Source organism: Talpa occidentalis, unplaced genomic scaffold (assembly GCF_014898055.3).
Source record: "Talpa occidentalis isolate TD23 unplaced genomic scaffold, MPIMG_talOcc4v2.1 talOcc4.6, whole genome shotgun sequence".
NCBI classification, from domain to species: Eukaryota; Metazoa; Chordata; class Mammalia; order Eulipotyphla; family Talpidae; genus Talpa; species Talpa occidentalis.
The window spans coordinates 95,254,887-95,274,073 of record NW_023604972.1 but is presented as its reverse complement, the minus strand read 5'-3'; the positions used below and the strand labels follow the sequence as shown (position 1 = coordinate 95,274,073).

Genomic DNA, 19,187 nt, shown 5'->3' with positions numbered 1-19,187 from the left:
TTATCTTATTTGCACCGAAATGTGCTTTCTAGTTGCGGCTATAATAAAGAGGAAAAATTTGGATATGAATGACAATTAGTCTGAAGATGCAGCACTTATAAATGATGTGACCAGGGAAGCAGGGCAATCTAGTTAGAGAATCTTCTAGGATGAGAAAAAAAATCTAGGAAAAAATAATCCCCATAAGTTGAAAATAAAAAGTTGTGTTAGTATCTTAGTAAACACAGATGTTGTAACTTTGACTTAGTGAATTGTTTTCAATGTGATCATAGTCATTTTCTTCATTTTTTAAATAGTTTCCAATGGGCCCTGGGTCAGATGGTCCTATGGGTGGATTAGGAGGCATGGAGTCACATCACATGAATGGCTCTTTAGGTAAGGATATTAAGTTTGATGTTTAGAAATAAATTCAAACAAAAACCTTAATTCTATACAGGTGGGTATTATGGTTTGCATAATATACAACAGTTCTTCCATATACAACAACTCGTTCTGAAACGCTCCAACTTTTACCTCAAATTTATAGTTTAATCGACAGTATGATTATAGTATCACTTTAAAATCAGAATTGTGAGAACTGCTCTAACCTAACGCATATTCACAAGTATTCACTCTGACCATTCAAAATCTGGATGTTTTATGTTAAGTGGAAACACTCCTGTTTGAGCATGTGTAACATACGCCTTACCTACAGGGCTGCAGTGTCCTCCAACTGGTTGGCTAGTCTCCAAAGAGAAACTTTCATTCTTTGTAAAAACATCTTAGTTTAAATAAAATTAATGATCATATTCCAAATACTCTGAATGATTCTCTTAGGAGAATACTGCCCCATGTCTGTATTCCGGATAACCTAATTTCAGGTAGTATTTAGTATGACTAGTGGTTGAAATTTCTTCTTACTAATGAAGACAGTTGTCTGCAAGGTTAAACGAAAACTTTCAGAATAGTGAGAAATAGACAAGTGGTACAAAATTGAGGTCACACAGCAAATATATATGTGTGTATATGTGTGTGTATATATATATATGCATGCAGGCTAAAAGCAAAACCAGAAAAAAAGACATTCACTTTATGTTCATATAAATATTAAGTAGCAATATGATAAACTAAGAGTTGACAAAGTGGGTAGAGATCTATGATAATTTTCTCCTTTTGAAAAGGGACTCTTCGTTTGGATAAATTACATCCACGCACGATTTAAATTATACAGAGTTCACAACCCCACCCAGGGTCAAGACATGTTACCCTCTGATGCTTTGAAAAACTATGTAACTTCAATAATCAAGAGGTTATTGGCAACATGATAGATTTTTTTCTTTTTAAGGATCCATCCTTATTTTCCCAATATTTCAAAGTCTTTATTTACACTGCCCAGCTGTGGTAGCTAATAACCATGTGTGAATATTTAATTTTAAATTAAATAAAATTTCAAGTTCTAACCCTCCTTTTCACCACCACACATCAAGTGCACAGGGCCACGTGTAACTAATGGTCACCATAATGGACACAGAAAGATTTCCATTATCACACAAAGTTCTGTTGGACACAACCATTGTGGAACTTTATCTTCTAACTTATTGCAAAATAGTCACTTTCCAATATTTTTATTTATAAAATTATTCACAGCAGCTATAAACCAGACACACACTAGAGGAGGGAAGAAGGGAGTAGGATCAAAACAAGGGTGGTGAGAATTTTACAGGGACTGCAACCAAGATGAAAATGCATACTTTGTACAAAAATTAAAAATGATGTAAAAAATATATAAAATAAAAAAATTATTCACAAAAAGATGACATTTGGTCAAAGAAGATTCTCAGTTATAGTATTTACTAGAATAGAATCTGCAGAAGAATTTCATGTATGCTGGGCATATGGCTTACTGTTTTCTATACTGAACATTATTGTATGTATTTATATATACATGTAATGACATATATGACATATATTCAGTATTTATAATTTATTATGCCTATTTATAAGTTAACTTAATAAATTCTAACTTTTGTGACTATGAACTGAATGCGATATATTATAATAATTTTATGTCAGGAAAATTGTTAAAATAGTTAAAACTAAGCTAATATGGCAAAGATCTGATTATTGTTCATTGTTAAGTATGATTCCTTTCTTAAGAAATTAGAATTGCTTATTTCTCCCAAGAATCAAAGTAAAACTACAATACTGTTTTAAAAATATTTTTTGTGAATTGCCATGAATATTGATTGCTGTCAAATTTTTATATTTGTATTTGTAGATTTTTATTTGGTTTTAGTAATTATAGTAAATTATGGCTCAGATTGTCAGATATTATTGCAAATGTCCATTTTATATTTCATCAAATTTAGAAGCATCATTTCAGAAAACATTTAGAGATCTCTTGCTTGGTTTTGTATTTGATCAATTATATAATTTACATATGCATACACTCTAAAATTTTGAACTTAGTAAGATACATAAATGAGCTCGCCAATATTTCACTATTAGGAATTTATGGTAGCCTTTACAAAATAAATAGGTGATTGGGAACTGGAGGAATAACTTCTCCACATTTGCATCAACAGTACTTACTATGCAACAGAAAAAGGTATTTAAGATTAAAAAATTCAGCTGATATATACTGGAAATACATACTGTGCACTGCTTTAATTTACATTAAAGGAGCACTTAATTTATAAATGAAATTCATTACCTAATAAAGGTTTTCTTTTTATATTTTGTTTCAGGCTCAGGAGATATGGACAGTATTTCCAAGGTGAGTGCTGTGTATTCTATGGAACACTCATTAAGATTATTAGAGTACCCTTATGAATTGTAAGTGTTTGAAAGTAGAAGGCCAGATAATTAGAAGGGGAAAACATTTATATATAATCTGTTAAGAGTCTTAATATTTATTAACATGCTAAGATTCATTTACAGGATATACTGTACATGATTGATACCCAAGTAATAGCCATGTTAATCACATTCTGATGCTACATGTTTGTAAAGCAAATAAACATAGCTTAGATATTTTTGGTAATGTGAATAATCTCAATCATTATTACATTGATAGTTCCTTAAAATAGAGCAAGAAAGTATTACAGAAGTATATGAATACAAGTAGGAAAATAAGCCTTCCAGTAGTATACATATTTTTTCTCCTCCAGTATTTAAAATTAATCCTTTGCTCTAAGATGCCTTACATTTTTTGAAAATGAATACTAAATGTTTTAAGTAGTGACTAATTTCATATAGTTCTGTGAGTCAAAAGTATATTTAGAGTGACTATTAAGAACTAATTCTTATCTACTACTAAAATAACTCTTAGAAGTATGCTTTACATCAACAAATACAGAAATTCAGTAAAGGATGACTTCTAGTTTTCATTCTAGTTATATTTTACAGTCCTGTATAATAATGAAAAATACTTTATGCCAAGGAAAGACTGATTGAGCTACAAAACCTTTAAAATTAAGACATCAAACAAGAAAAAAGGTTTAATTAGCATCCTGACATTATATCTTTATTGCTGACTGTGTGGCCTTGGCAGTTCTACATGTATTTTGTGTTTAGAAATTATCTTTTCCTTTTCTGAAATTACATAAATATTCAAAGGGAGTCTAGCTCACGTCTGCAAGAAACAGTATTAAGTAAACCTTAAAAAATCCTGTTTTCAAAATAAGACTTACTATGTAATTCCATTAGAGCCTTCTTGCTGAGACCCCTCAAGTCAGATGGCCGTGACTGTATTGGCTACCTTGGGTATCCGACAACTGATGTTGGCTGAATTGCGCTTTGCAATCACTATAAAAAGTCTAATGTTACAGGAGAGCATATTCCAGTATCTTAAAGTGGTTCTTTATTATCATAGTTGGGATCACGCAGATTGCTTAAGCCATCTTCCTAAAATTCCCACCATCAACCTTATAATTATTTGATCAATATAAAACAAAGTTCTATATGAGAAATTACTTTGTAATTTATTGAGCATTTAAAATTTTTAAATAGAACCATAATGACAAGTTAAATACCATCTTCTAATCTGCTGCCCTCATATCAGATCTATTGATACTTCTGTGCTTCTTTCCCTTTTCTTTTACCAGAGACACGTTTTTCCACAACACTGATTACTGCTGATGATATTCTCTTACCTAATGCTTATTCTCTGAGCATTAATTGGCCACCCATTGTGTACTTTTGTGCACTGAGTATTATTGCCTTGTACGCTATGGGGAGATTAAAAAACACTTCTTTAAACATAATCTCTGTCCTTAAGTGGCTTATACTTGGGCAGGAGCTCCTTTATTCAGTTAACAAATGCACCGAGGCATCCTGCGGGACCCAGAAAACCCAAGGATAAACAAGATACAGTCTCTACCCTCAAGCAGCTCAGTGTAACTGAGGAGACCACACAAATACAAATAAGGAAAAACATTTACAAAGCAAAGTTCAAATATGTTTAAGAATTTTCTCCAAGTAATAAACACTCCACTTAGTGTGTATTAGAAATGACTAGTTGCACCTGCTTCTTTCCCTGCAGTCTAATTATTTCATTATATTACTCCATGATAACCACATGTTCATGAATTGTTTCCTGCCTTCCTTCTTTTCCAGCCCATGTGCAACAATCTCAAGAAACTCCTCCCTATTCTCTTGTCTCCTGGATTGGTTTCTTTTCATCTATTTTCTTCTAGTCATTCTAGTTATCAATTTTGTTCAAAATCCCTTGTAGATCTCCTGCTTCATCTTCCTAGTTCTCCCACTAAAACTGTAAAACACCAGCATTACTACTCCATCGCAAGTAGAATTAGTACTATTTCAATTATTTTTCTACTTTTTTAATTATAAAGTGGATAAAACTGAGTATAGTTACATGCAAGGTAAATAAATAGTACTGAATTGAAAAGCAGCCCTGTTCTACTACTAAGTTGTGGGCAAAGAATTTCTCTTAAGGCTTCGTTTTGTTACCTATAAAATAGAGCTTGCAATTCATTATCTATTTCAGAAAATTGTTGAAAATCAAGTGTGATATGATAAGGCCTATGATATGATATGATAAGGCCTGATATGATAAGGCCTGATATGAAGCTCAATACAGACTGTCTTATTAGCTATATTATCATTCATGGGCAAGGCTAGGAACTCACACTGTCAACTGCTGACTTTCATAGCATGGCTGCAGTGGCAAAATGAATTAAAAGCTCCAAATGAAGACTTTAAATTATTTCTTGCTCAGTGGAGGACTGCTTAGTGAAACTCATACATGTCTCAAAATTGGTGCTTCTCAGAATGCACCTGTAGAAGTAATTTTTAAAATGAAGTGTGACATTCTTTTCATCCCTTTTGTCACTGAGAAGGCACCCATTTAATCAATGAAAATAAAAATATTTTCCCATGGTGGTGTTTTAGGGGTTGGGATTAGAGAGTGAGCATAACTGGTTTTCTTAGAAAGAAAAAACTTAGGGGCCTCCCCTAGTGGTGCAGCGGTTGAGCGCTGGGCTGTGAAGCTGCCCTCAGCCTCTGCAGCGCCGGTTCGATCCCCGGCCGCCAGGCGAGGGTCCCACATGGCGTGCAGACCTCTCCTATCTAGCCCGCTGCTCCCCTCAGCAGTGTACTTCTTCAGTCTGCCTGTTCTGTTCCCCGCTCTGGCTCTGGTGAATTCTCTTACCCTCCTGTGCTTCTGACTGTACCCAGTGTTTCTATGAATAAATAAATAAATCTTTAAAAAAAAAGAAAGAAAGAAAAAACTTAAATATATCCTTCAGTTACATTGCAATACTTTCTCTATTTTGAACTTTGAAAAAAAAAAAAAAACACATCAGAGAAGGTAACGATCTGATCATATGTTTAATAAATTATCAAAGAGTCTTTTCAACTAAAGCCTTCTGACCTCAAGAACTGTAGTTCCACTTAAAGATCCCACACCGTTCACAGGGGAGCTAATCGACAATTAGAGATCTCTGCTATCATCTCAGGTGTGCGGCCTGAGTTCTAGCTCAATTGTCCCCACCCCCACCCCCCGGGAGAACCACAACTGGCAGCTTGTTCTTTTGAGGGGCTGGCAGACTCCAAATAGCACTCTGCAAAACTCGTTATTAGCTATCTGTGAAAAAAAAAAAAAATCAATTCAAAATCAACTTCCAAAGGGCTTAAAATATTGTAAATATTACTTTATTCTAATTACAGACAGAACCAAAATTTCTACTAGTGTTCACTCTTACTAGCAGTTAAGAGGTGTGGAACAATTTCTGAGGATACGGACACTAACTCACTAATTAAGAGGTGATATGGAATACTACTTGCAAGATAAAAGCAGAAAACAGGAGCCTAAGAGAATTAAATGTGTTAGGTCATAGGAAATTGTGTTTTTGTGTGATAGTCATGTATGACATCATAGCTTAATGGGAAAATATTCCAGTTTGATGGAAGAGTGAATGAGAATGTAACAATAAAATCTCTTGAAGATGGGATCAGTACAATCCTAACTATACTTTTTCAAGGTAAAGTTCTGAGAGCACATGCCCACTAACTGCAACCAAAGCACCTACTGTAGCTAAGCTAAAAGTCATCTTTGTATTCTTTCATGCTCCCTGTTCTCTAATTATGTGCTCAAGCAATTGGAGTGCCGTTTTAACCAGTCCATGCCCTTTTTATGCATTATATTCTTATCTTGATGAAATTTACTGGACACTGCACACAGAGCTGCAGTTCAATGTAACACGCACACACTTTATTTCCATCCTTCTAACCTGCTCTGGGCTGTGTTTGAAACCACTGCCCTAGCTGTTTGTTCCTCAGATGCCATTTTTGAGTGCATCTTTCACCTGCATGTTCATCATGTCAGTTGTGGACAACAATTTCTCTGAAACTTCCATTGAAAAAATTTTCATTGCCTTCCTAACATTTAGCATAGATTACTTCAGTTTTAAAATACATGTTATCTGTCCTATCGTTTCAAGATTCCCAAATAGGAAACTGGATAGGAACAGCTTTCAGAGATCTGATATTAACTCAGTTGTACATGTTGAGTGTATCCTTTAACCTTCCTCTCAATGTTATTAAATCCCCTGCCCTAAAATAAATGTATCATGCTGAGGCACCATGCAATGAAAAAAATTGCATGGAAAACAAATAGTAAAGTGCTTTGTTTTGTATCTAAATATTAATGCAATTTTACTTTTACATTTTAAGTATTTTAAAATCAACTCTTTGAATCAAAAATCAGATTTGAAATTAGCTAAACTGTCAGAATTATAAATCAAGAAATGTTACTCAGCATAAATGCAGCAGAGACTGACCACCTCCAACTAAATAAGAGTTAAGTTGTTCCCCTCAGGACACTTCTACCACTGGGGATGTGAATGTTACATAAGAATGGTGAGGACTCATTTCATGTATTTGTTTAATATGTAACAGTATGCAACTTTAGTTGCATCCTCACATACATACAATTTTATGTTAAATTATTTTTAATTCCGAGATTACCAACATTTATGTACAAAATGACAAAAATCTGCCATCATCAAAAGGGTGATGGGGTGTAAGATTTGGGATAAATCTTACAATATTTTTATAATTTAGTTTTCTTTTTGTGCTAAGTCAGCATTATTTATCATTCCAGTTTTCAGAAGTTGATTAACCACTTTAATAGTCAATGAGCCAAATAAAATACTTTGTTAATTTCCACTCACCCCACCCCCCCCAGAAATAAAGTCATCCCTATTCCTTTCAGAGTATATTTGCATTTCTGTAGGCTTGGGAAACATTTTCAGAGAAAAATTTATCAAAAAATAGCATCTTTTTTATGCTATTAAACTAAGATTCCCCAGCCCTTGGCCTTCGTTGGCAAATCGAGCTCCTGTGGACTTCAGAAGATCCTTGTTCTCAGATCCTCCCTGTGGGGTGCACAGCAGGACCAGATACAAGCTGTATTTTCACCAGCTCATCTACCTGTCTCTGCTTTACAGCTTAATCATATTCTAAAAAAGCATACATTCTTCTGGGAATGATTCATTCATGAAATTTTAATTTTATGACATAACTTGCTTTTAGTTAAGTAAAAAGCCTTAGAGCAATTTTCTTTAAGAAACCTTAGAAACGTATTCAAAAATAAAATGGAAATCCTTAGGAAAAAATCTAAAATCTTTCATTTGAAATAACAAAGAAAATTATTTAACCTTGAAATTTATTTTTTACAAGTCAATAAATTGAACTCTGAAAGTCTCTCACATCACAAATGCAATATTATGTGAATCTGCCTTATATACCATTGTCATTGTGTATTTCCTGTTGGTGTGGAGTAGCAGATGAGCTTGCACAGCTGAAATTCAGTCCTAAGGAGACTAGCACATTTAAGTAGAATGTGAGGCAAAATGTGGGTAACAAGTTTGATTATATCACTAACACTAGCTATTTCATCTCAAAGGAATGTTTCAAGTTAATCTATCTTAAGCTAATGATAGGAAAAGGTTCTAAATCAGTTTCCCCTCAAGCCTTCTCCCCCCTCCCAAAAGTACATAGAGAATTCCCTGCCCAGAGGTATTGCTCTTGATCTTAACTATAGTTGTTAACTATCTTCCTTAATTCCTTAAGGGCCATCGAAAGCAAAAAATATTTGAAACAGTGTTATTCTGTAAATCACATATAGAATTCAAGGGAACTGTTTACTAGAATGGCGACTTTTGAATTTTGATGAATACAATTACCAAGGGAAGTTACGGTCCATCATGCCTTACCAGGGAGGAGACTTTTCATCATGCCCCGGCTGGGGAAGGTTTTTAAATTCTTCATAGTTCTAGGAATTCTGTAAACTGAGAGTCGAAATTGAATAAATACTGATTCTGAGACTAAGAAAATAGTTGTGTCATGTTACTTTGGATTTTTCCTTAATTTTAGGAACATGTTGGTACCTGTCAAGGTGCAAAAAATTAACTGGAATACATGGTAGAAGCCTAAGATTAAAATTTTAAGTCTGATTTGTCCTTAGAGATTCTGCTATAGATTCCATTTTTGAAATAGTACAATGTAAGAAGGAGATTAAAATCTTCAACAATGCCTTGTTTTCTAAATCTTATTTACAGAATTCTCCCAATAATATGAGCCTGAGTAATCAACCGGGCACTCCAAGGGATGATGGCGAAATGGGGGGAAATTTCTTAAATCCTTTTCAGAGTGAGAGTGTAAGTATTCCCTTATCTATTTCATTATATCCAGAATTTATTTCCAAAGCTCTTCTGTTAGAATAAATGCATAAAGCGGCTATTTATCTAGTGTTGAATAAGTTGATCTTTTAAAAATTAGGAAAACCTTTACATGGATTATCTCCAAAAAGTGAAGAGTAAACTTTTTACTCTTGTGCAGTTACAAAAATGAAAGTGACACCACCAATTTTCTAGTAGAAAACATCCATCCACTCTAAAAGAACACACTAGAAACAGGTTGTATACTTGATAGTTTTTACAAGTTTTCATAATACTAAAATGTCTTGGGTCACTTACAAAGCCAGGTATGCTCTCAGTACTATCCTTGAGGCTCTGAAAATGACCTCGAAATGTTCTCACTTGGTGCACTAGACCTCACAGGACTGACGGCCAGTGTTTATTGGTGATCTGTTAACCGGTTGTTGACATTTAACCTGAACTGACTACCCAGGTCGTTTATTTGAGTGTGATAAGTGTGTTCGGCAAAGGCAGTATTACCTCTCCTTAGCGATAGACAGGAACACATAAAATTAGTTCATTTACACTTTGGCACTTACACAGGCCAAAGCAATCTAGTAGGCACTGAAGAGATGAGAAAAAAATATGTTGTCTTTTCTCAGAGTTATTGTGTAATACAGTGATTTTTTAAAACTAATATTTCACATTAGAAGCACCTATAGAATTACTTAAAATTCACTATCCCAGAATCCTCCCTAGAACTAGTGCATCAGGAGAATGTCCAGGGGTGGGGCTGAGCATACTTGGCTGTGAAAAAGCATTGTCACTGGCACCGATGCACATTCTCTGCTAAGAGCTACTGAATTGGAATACAGCCATCAAGGATTTCAAAACCCAACCTAATTTCATCCTCATAAGATCAGTGCCTCCACACATATCACCATCATTAAAATTATGATGGGAGAGGGCCTCCCCAGTGGCGCAGCGGTTGAGCGCTGGGTTGCGAACCTGCCCGCAGCCTCTGCGGCGCCGGTTCGATCCCCGGCTGCTCCCCGGCCACCGGAGGAGGGTCCCACATGGCGCGCAGACCTCTCCTGCGGCCCGCTGCTCCCCTCAGCAGTGTACTTCGGTCCTTCTACCTGCTCTGCTCCCCGCTCTGGCTCTAGTGAATTCTCTCACCCTCCCGTGCTTCTGACTGTACCCAGTGCATGTATAGACAAAACAAACAAACAAATAAATAAATATAAAATAAACATGCCTCTATAAAAAAAAAAATTATGATGGGAGAGCTACTAACTACACAGAAATAGAAGAGAAAACTACCCTCATTCTGCCCTAACTCAGCCTTCACTAGAGGCGATGCCATCGGAATGTGAAGCAGGGGCTACTTGCTGGTAACATCTGCTTGGGCACAGAATGACTGCTTCCCAAAATGAACCCGAGACTGATTGTTCTGTGGATTCTTTTGCATCTTGCTATTGACCTGTTTTTTAGACTTCTGCTAAAACTAACAATAAAACTGTGCTGATCTTTAGTATGTTTGCTTCATTTGCATGTTTTATAATCATAAATGTGATTAGTGAGGACAAAGAATGTATATATAAAAACTTATATAATCTAAAGATTAGCCTGTCAGTGATTAGGAAATACCAAAAAAATACGTGAAACTAGGTAGTAGAGTCATTAATGCTTAGGATTATGGGAATTATTTTTTAGATTCTGTTTTTTCCTATAGTTTGGGTAAGGACTACAAATTTGTTGATATTAATCAATAAGTTAATGTTTACCCTTTCTTATTAGAGGTATTTATTTCCTTTTCAGCTAATTCTTCCAACAATAAAATGGTATAATTCAGTGAAGTGTATGATAATCAATTCAGTTAGCTCACCATTTATTGGGCCTGCTACAGGCAAAGCAGTAGGTTAAGGACTGAGTCTTCTGGGATGAGCATCCAACACTTCAGCTGAGGGTGCATCTGAGAAGAAAACACGCTCACGCAACGGAGACATGTCAGGCTGACAGGTGCTATGACACATACGAGCCAGGTGTTCATATAAATGTTATAAATAAAGTCTAGGGATGTAATGTGCCACGTGGTATCTACAGCTAACATTGCTGTATGATATTAGGAAAGTTGTCAAAAGAGTTCACAGCACAAGGAGTATTTTTATTTTGTCTCTGTGAGAAGATGGATGTTAGCTTACCTAGTAAGGCAATCATTTCACCATAGAGGCAAGGAGGCTGTGCGCCTTAAGTTTATACAGCGCTATGTCAGTTGTTTCTCAATAATAGTGGGAAATTTCAAGAAGAAAAAGTTCTTCATGGGATGGAAAGTATCAGATACACAACAGGACTTTAAAAACTTCTTTGTGCAGAGTAAGCACCATCCTCAGCCTTTAACTCCAACTGAGGGTGTCCAGGCAGAACAGCAGACCCTTTTGTGAATGTGTGTATGAAATGAATGGCTGGAGCAGGGCTTCCCCCGGCCTTGACTCCCGGCCCAGTCTCACAGGCCCTCTAAGCTAAGAGGGAGGGAAAATGCAGAGTTTGTAGCAAACTAAAGCCCCCTCCACTCTTCACTGCTCTCCCTTCCTCACCAGAAAAGTCAGCAAAGGAGAGATAACTGGGTGGTTATCCCCCACAGGGGCTAGGGAGCCTCGCAAGCAGTCCCCACTGGCTGCTCTGTTCTTTGGGGATCTGCTCGGAGGTCAGCCCCGCTCTGAATGATGCCCTTGTTGTAGTCGCCTCCCTCTAGCAACACAGGTTTTCGTTTAGTCCTTTTATGCAGATAAAGAAATGAGAAAAGAGACAAAGGAAGACAAACAAGAGTCAGTGCTGACAAATGTAGGGCTCGAAATAAGTATATAGACTAGGTACCTCCAGTACGTTAGCTTTACTATCCTGGAAAAGCAGAACTAATGATGAGTTCAAAAAGAAAACATTTTCTAATAAATGAACATGCAGAGTCTAATGTTTGAAAGCACATAACTCTGAAAATCAGGTTTTTGAGCAGTCTGCCTTTTGAGGATTTGTCAGTCTTTAACTTGAAGTTAAATAACAGGAGGCTTGAGACGATAATAAACATTCAGTAGGTGTTCACTATGTCCCAGACACGCTCCTAGTCACTTAACAGAGAAACAAAAATGCCCAGTACCAAGAGAGAAACCTTGCAATGCAAACACGCATTACACAGGAAAGTGTGAATCAAAAAAAATGTTTCTCTAGTCAGCCTTTTTTTAAAATCATAAGCCTTTATTTCAAGAAACAGAGATGCCCCCTAGTGTTCAAACTTTGTAAAATGCTTGTTTTTGAAAATACAGACTACAGAAAGGCTTAGTTCAAAAATACAGTTTTTGGTGCGTCTAGAGAAATCTGTTAGTCTTCTTGAATTAATTTAGCAGACTATTTCCTCCATGGCATTAAACTATAACCAACTTTTAACACTAAAATTACGGCATTTAAGATATTAAAATCATGGCATTAAATAGGAATATTAAACAAGGTGGTAGATTATCTCCTATTATGTACCCTTATATACCCTGTGCTTTGTCATTGTCTGTATTGGAAAGAATCCCATGCACACAAATTTTTACATCGTCACATAACACTAAATTTGCTTTAGTTCAGTTCACAGTAGCTACATTTCTTAGTGCGAAATAAACTACATAGATGCTTAGAAATAGAAATTTAGTGAGATGTAGATCTGTAGTATTAAAGTATATAAACAGGAATTTATGCACACTGTTCAAAGATTTAATAAATATCTGATGGATTTCATGGTCTAGGAACTTAATACATAAGGGGAATATCACAAATTCTCTAGTTCACAACAAGACATACCACGGCAAAATGCATTTTAAATACAAAGGTTAACATGTTGGCATGTGTCTAAAACGATGCCTGTAGATTTTCCCGAACAGTAATGTCGCCAAAGCTTTGTAAGAGCCAGTTTGTCATCTGATTAAGGAGAATCAAATTCACAGAAGAGTTTTGCAATAGGGCAACCTGATATCACAGTATTTTGGCACAAACATTACAATATGTCATCACATATTGATGCAGCAGGACAACAGAAACATTGCGAAGTGCTCTCCATGCTCGCCATGAATATTTTATGTCTCTAAATTGACACCCTATTTAACACCTACTCTTCCTTTACTACTAAAAAGCTACCAGCCACTGCTCTTCTACTTTGAAGAACAGTAATCAGTGGCAAAAATTCCTTTTCACTTGCACATCCTGAGTTTTCCTAGAAATTTTGTGACGCCCCTTAATTTTACTGAGTTGGAAAGTTTCAACAAAGGCAACAGCAAATGAGCAGTTTACAGTCTTGTTGCAAAAAGCACATCACTTATGTGACAGCCACACGCCAGTACTGTCTACTGTGCCAAGTATGCCCAGAGCATCATTTTGCAGTTGCCTGTATTCAAAAACTTTATTAGACGCTTACTAGTTTTTCTGAGTTGTATTTCTTGGAGCTGATGTGTCCACTCTTTTGGATTGAAGCTGGTCCTTATTTTCTCTTGCTATACCCTACTTTCCACCTCGTTTCCTTGCTGGACAGTCTAGCTCATATCTTCCCAAAAAATTTGTATGAAGTTTATTTTTTGTAAGATTTACTTAAGCTTTTTAACATGTACTAATGAGTTGACTTAATGACTGCCAGTGCTAAAAGATGGTAGAAACCAACAAGCATGCTTTGTAACAGGAAAAGCATATACAGATAAGAGTATGTACGTGTGTAAATGTCCGTGTACATACATACCTTCCCATGTATCCCCTACATACTTTGAACTATGTATATAATGACAGCTATATTTTTAACTACATTTCCTATGTCACATAAATGAACAGATATAACATTGATGGAAAAAGAATTCAAGAATATTTAAATCCAGTTATTGGGAATGCACATTAAGAAAAATGACCACTCAAGTTACAACTTATCTAGAAACATTTTTTCAGACATTTCCTTTGAAGTCCTTAAATGCTTTAGTGTCTTTTACTGTGTTTAGATCATGCAGTGCATCCAATAAAATTTTTGTTTTAAAATAATGGAAGTCTAGCTATGCTATTTAAATTTACGGTACCTACGGCTAAGTTTTCAGTTCCCAAGTTGCATGACCACATGTTTAGGAGCCATTGGTGGTGATGGCTGTTGTATTAGACAGCACAGAACTTATCCATCATCACAGAAAGTTCCATTGGACAGCACTGATTAGACCACCAATCTCACTGTAAATAATACGAAGTATAGAAGCATAGATTTAAGTTTTGTGTCTGTTTTGCCACATTCTCTAAATTTTTCCTAGTTTTAATAAACCTTTGATAACTGTTTTCTTTATTCAAAGTCAAATACCAAAATAGTACTCTGTTTTGTCAAAGTCTATGGATAGTTCACTGAAATTTTCTGTCATTCTGTCAGTCCTCGCTTATGATTGTTTTGGGTGTTTGGCTTTGTTTTGCTTTGCTTTTTGGCTGCCATTCTTAAGGGTAGAGAGGGAGAAGTTTCTCTGCTAATGGAATCCTGTTTCTCTTCCCCGGCCTCTGCCCTTTTTATCACCTTACTCACTGTAATCCAAGACAGACTCAGTTCAAGTACATAATTTAGCTTTCCTCTACTGAAAGGAAACTTGAGGCTAAAAAGTAATTAACAAGTAGGTTTGCCTAGATTTGGCCTGTGTTTAGAGTGTGAATGATCCCACCACTATGGTTCAGTGACCCATTTTCCAGGCCTAATTCTCCACCTTTACTCAGTCACAGTGTGGGGGTTTTGTCTGAGCCCCAGTTCTACTTCTGGTAACTTCAAGACCAGACTTCTGCCTGCTGATCCCAGTCACCTATGCTCTTTTCCAGGGAATCCTGCTTTCTCTGTTAATAAATCTGTGCTTATTTCAATACACAGCTTACACTTCATTTCTGGTCTCTGTGTTACCTCCACCCACCTGGAATACACTTCATTCTGTTCTGTCTCCTCCCTTTGTTAAAGTTCATGCTCCCCTTGCCGAGATTATCACTATTCCTGAATAAGGCCCTACGGCCTGGGAACAATCACTGACTGTCCTTCCACAGTCATTATTATATATGCTAAAGTAGAAATCAGACTATCAAGTTTTTTAAATGCTTTATGTAATCTTAGGACCATCTGGGCGTTTACTATATGTAATCCTCAAAAACCACTTTAAAATAGGTATTAAATTTTACAGGCGAAGAAAGAAGTACAGAAAGGTTAAGTCACCTCTCACGTTTCCGGAGCTACTAGGTAGCAAAGACTATCCCCTCATACTTATTTTATGGTGATTCAGCTTTGGCCTGAATTTACCCAAACAGCTACAAGTGGCCACCAAATAAGAACGTGGCTGTTAGGTGGTGACAACGACCCTGTCCTCAGCCTTCTCCTAAGTCCAGAGAGAGAGAGAGAGAGAGAGAGAGAGAGAGAGAGAGAGAGAGAGAGAGAGAGAGAGAGAGAGAGAGAGAGAAAGAGAGAAAGTAGGGACAGGCTGCTTTCCAGAGGAAGTACTGAAAGTTCAGGACTAAGTCAATTCTCGGTTACTTTTCTGTTGTATGAGGTTAAAAACTGTGCTTGAAAGATTGTAAGACATTAGAGTGCACTTACTGTTGTTTACCAAGAAAATCATTAGCAGTCTGTAAAAGATTTGCTGTTAAAATACGGATTCTGCTTCCCTTCCAGTACTCCCCAAGCATGACAATGAGTGTGTGATCCATTACCAAGTCTCCTCATGAAAACCACAGTGAGTCAGCCCTTCACAGAACTACTACGGAAGAAAATTATTCATCACAGTGTACAGTTAAACAAAGGAATCTCAGTCACACCAAACCAACCTTTTTATTTCCTGCTCTCTCCCCTATTTTGTGAAGAAAGCGGGTCCAAACATGATTCAAACAACTGTACGGAACGGCATATTAGAATTGCCCTAAACCGAACTGCAAATAATTATCTGTGTATGTATATGTGTGGGAAAGAGAATGTATTGTATATGTGTATGTTAGACAGACATATACACATACATACATTGACCCACAGGACATTGTAAAATATTATCACATGACATCTTAAGTAGAAATAAGTAGGGACTTTTATTCCATCCTTTTTTTCACGTTTACATTTTAATTATTAAAAGTTGCTCCTGCCCCTCCCTGAACTATTTTGTGCTGTGTATATCACTGCTTTATATAAGTTATTTTTTAAGGTGAACTCAGATGTTATGGTTTTGTAAATGTCTGCAATCATGGATAGGAATAAAATCGCTTATTTGAGAGCTTTCATTAAATTGCGTCTGATGCAAGTTATCCTGTGAATCACAAAGTGTACTGTCTAAAAAAAGTGTCTTCATTTTTATGTCAAATCAGTTTCTCAGTTACCTTCAGTGAAAAGTATTTTTGTACTTTTTATTTAGGAAAAATACTTCAGCAAAAGCTTAACTGGAACCTAATGCAGTATATTTCTGCAATAACTGCTTTAGATGGAGTTCTTGATTTGTCTTAGATGATACAGAAAATCTGCCCCCATTGCTTAGACCTTAGCAATAAAGTAACAGAAGTTGTCATATTTTTAGCAACATATTTTCTCTTTAACATGATAAAGCCCAGAAGTGATAACAGAATCATTTGCTTGAAACTTGTCACTTCTCACCAGTGCTAGAGCTCCAATTTTAAGAACATACTAATTTGAAATGGTATCTGATTTTTCATTCAGACTTCCTGTGAACATTTGCACATAGCCACTGAAAAGAGGATCCATTTGAATGACTGAGACTTTTCATCACCAGGAGTAAAGAGTTTTTACAATCCCTGTGGGGCTCCGGGGAGTTTTTTCATCCAGTTATCTTGCTTACTACCCGCACGATTGACTGGTGACAGCCCCGGCCCTTCTGTGCACACATTGTCGCTGTCAGCAGATCCAGGATCCAGGGTTTTTATGTAGAGGAGATAATTTGTTGTACCTTAGTGTCATGTGGCCATTGACTGCAAAGGCTAAATCTCCATTGTGCCACTGTTCAGAGAGTTAATGTTTGAGAAAACACTTCCCTTATGAAAGCATCTTGCTCTATGGAACTTTCCAGATCCTTGTGGGTTTTGTGTGTAATAATATGAACAAACATTGAAATCATAATAGAAAAGTATGAAGACTTTAATTTTAGACTCCAAAAGCTTAGTTGGTGATCTTTTGTTAAAATTGTGATACAAGTACCATTGATATAAACATCAATTATTTATCCAAACTCCAGAGGCTGTGAAAGCATTGTTTAATCTCAGGTAAGAGGCATCTTTCTCTTTGGCTTATGGTCTCTAAAGTGAAAATTTAGCAGTGTATTTGCCAAAATATACTCTATCTTCTTGATCCCAGATACTTATTTCTTTCAAATCCATAATGATTTATTCCTTCTGAAAGTAAAGATTTTGGCTGTGCATGACAGCAGTGCTGGGCAGAACTGTTGGGAGGGAGGGAAGAGCTGAAATAAATTTATGTTCTAGATTTAAACTCTAATCAAATGAGTGACCATTAATCACACAGTATGCAGGGGTCCAGGACTACACACTGGAGAATAGCTGCAAATTTTGAGCTGCAGGAAAGAACCTCCCATGAAAAATTCAAACTAAAATATCTTCAGTTCAAGCCCAGGTAACCTGAAGATGGCACTGTACAGACACATGAATTTACCAAGAATTAATTTTAACTTTCACTTTTTATGACAATTGTGCAAACACTGATAGTTGTGATTGAGTTTAATCTTATGTTAGCATTTTCAAATGTGTTGACTCTTTCCTCCATTGTAATGATTTTGACTATATTTTATTTGCCTTCTAGGAAGGTATTGTTTTTTATTATCACAGGATTCAAGAACCTGATTTTACTTGATCTCATTACGGGGGTAATATTGAAGTATAAATGGCAATATGGGTTCCATTATTTCTAACCTATTTGGTCAACAAAAGTAAAATTTTGGTTTTTTAAGGCATAGAAATAAAATCAAAATAACTTTCTCTTTGAACGCAGATTAAAAATAGCTATTTCAATTTTTTTTTTAGAATTCTTAAAATAGTTAAAAAAAGTTTTCAGGAGAAAACTATTCGAGTTTTCAGAAAATTTTAATATCAAATAATTTTCTCATGTACCACATGGAAGAGAGTATATCTGTATATTAATATTTGTTTACATTTTAAATCATTTAGGCTTTATCCTTTTCTCCTATGAGACCTTTTGCCTCTTTTGTTTTCTATCTTCATTCATGCATTTTTGTTAGTCTAAACATATCTAGACCTACTCCTGAGCTTTTACACATTTCACCTCACAGTATTATTATCAGCAATTCTTGGCTATATTGAAAATGTACATTTCTGAAATGTGAAAATAGCTGAAAACATTCTTCTTACTCTTTGTACTTTGTCTAACTCACTCTAGTTGAAGATACATGTCCAATTCTTTCTAAGGTATGTATATTCCTAACTGCTTGCCTTTCTTCTGACAAAGCTTCCCCAGGAACAAAGCCTATGGATGCATCGACCTGATAACACCTTCCAGATTTGATTGGTGAAGCTTAGCGCTCCTTTACCAATGTTTCTGTTTAGACTCAGTTGCTGATGAATAGGAATTGCACACCTGAGAAATCTGAGTTTAAGATTTCTCCATTGCCAAAAGATTAACAAAGCAAGTCTGCTTCCTGAATCGTTGAAAGTGCCCCAAAACACTCCTTTTACCTTCAGGAATACAGAGTTTAATTTCTGTTATTCTCTGAAATAATCTGAACTCCACTGCAATTCACAGGATTGTTCGGTTAACACTCGCTATTGTTTAAAAGGCAGTGAATGAAAAATAAGTTCAGTATGGAACAAGAGGAGGCCCTACATCTGTCCATACCTTTTCTTCGTCATATTCTGGGAGAATGTGTGGCAAAGCCTTCCACTTCCTCGGCAGAGTTTTCCACTGTCCTAAAGACTATGAAAGTTTGACTGAATTCTTCCACTGTTTTCCCCAAGGCTTCCTCCCATTTCCTACGTTCTCCAGTAGACATAAGATACTGACTG

At 36.0% G+C, this 19,187-nt stretch overlaps 1 protein-coding gene across 5 annotated transcripts in view; it reads left to right on the top strand.

The window, feature by feature from the left end:
- The window catches only part of SSBP2 (single stranded DNA binding protein 2), a 258,475-nt gene extending 242,043 nt beyond the window's left edge, over positions 1 to 16,432 (top strand). For all 5 annotated transcript variants that reach the window (XM_054688419.1, XM_037530499.2, XM_037530500.2 and 2 more), the window contains 4 exons: positions 297 to 375; positions 2,727 to 2,755; positions 9,063 to 9,161; positions 15,832 to 16,432. In XM_054688419.1, coding sequence (XP_054544394.1) covers positions 297 to 375; positions 2,727 to 2,755; positions 9,063 to 9,161; positions 15,832 to 15,861 — 237 coding nt within the window. In that variant the 3' untranslated portion in view covers positions 15,862 to 16,432. The remainder of the gene's footprint in view (positions 1 to 296; positions 376 to 2,726; positions 2,756 to 9,062; positions 9,162 to 15,831) is intronic.
- Positions 16,433 to 19,187: the final 2,755 nt, after the last annotated feature.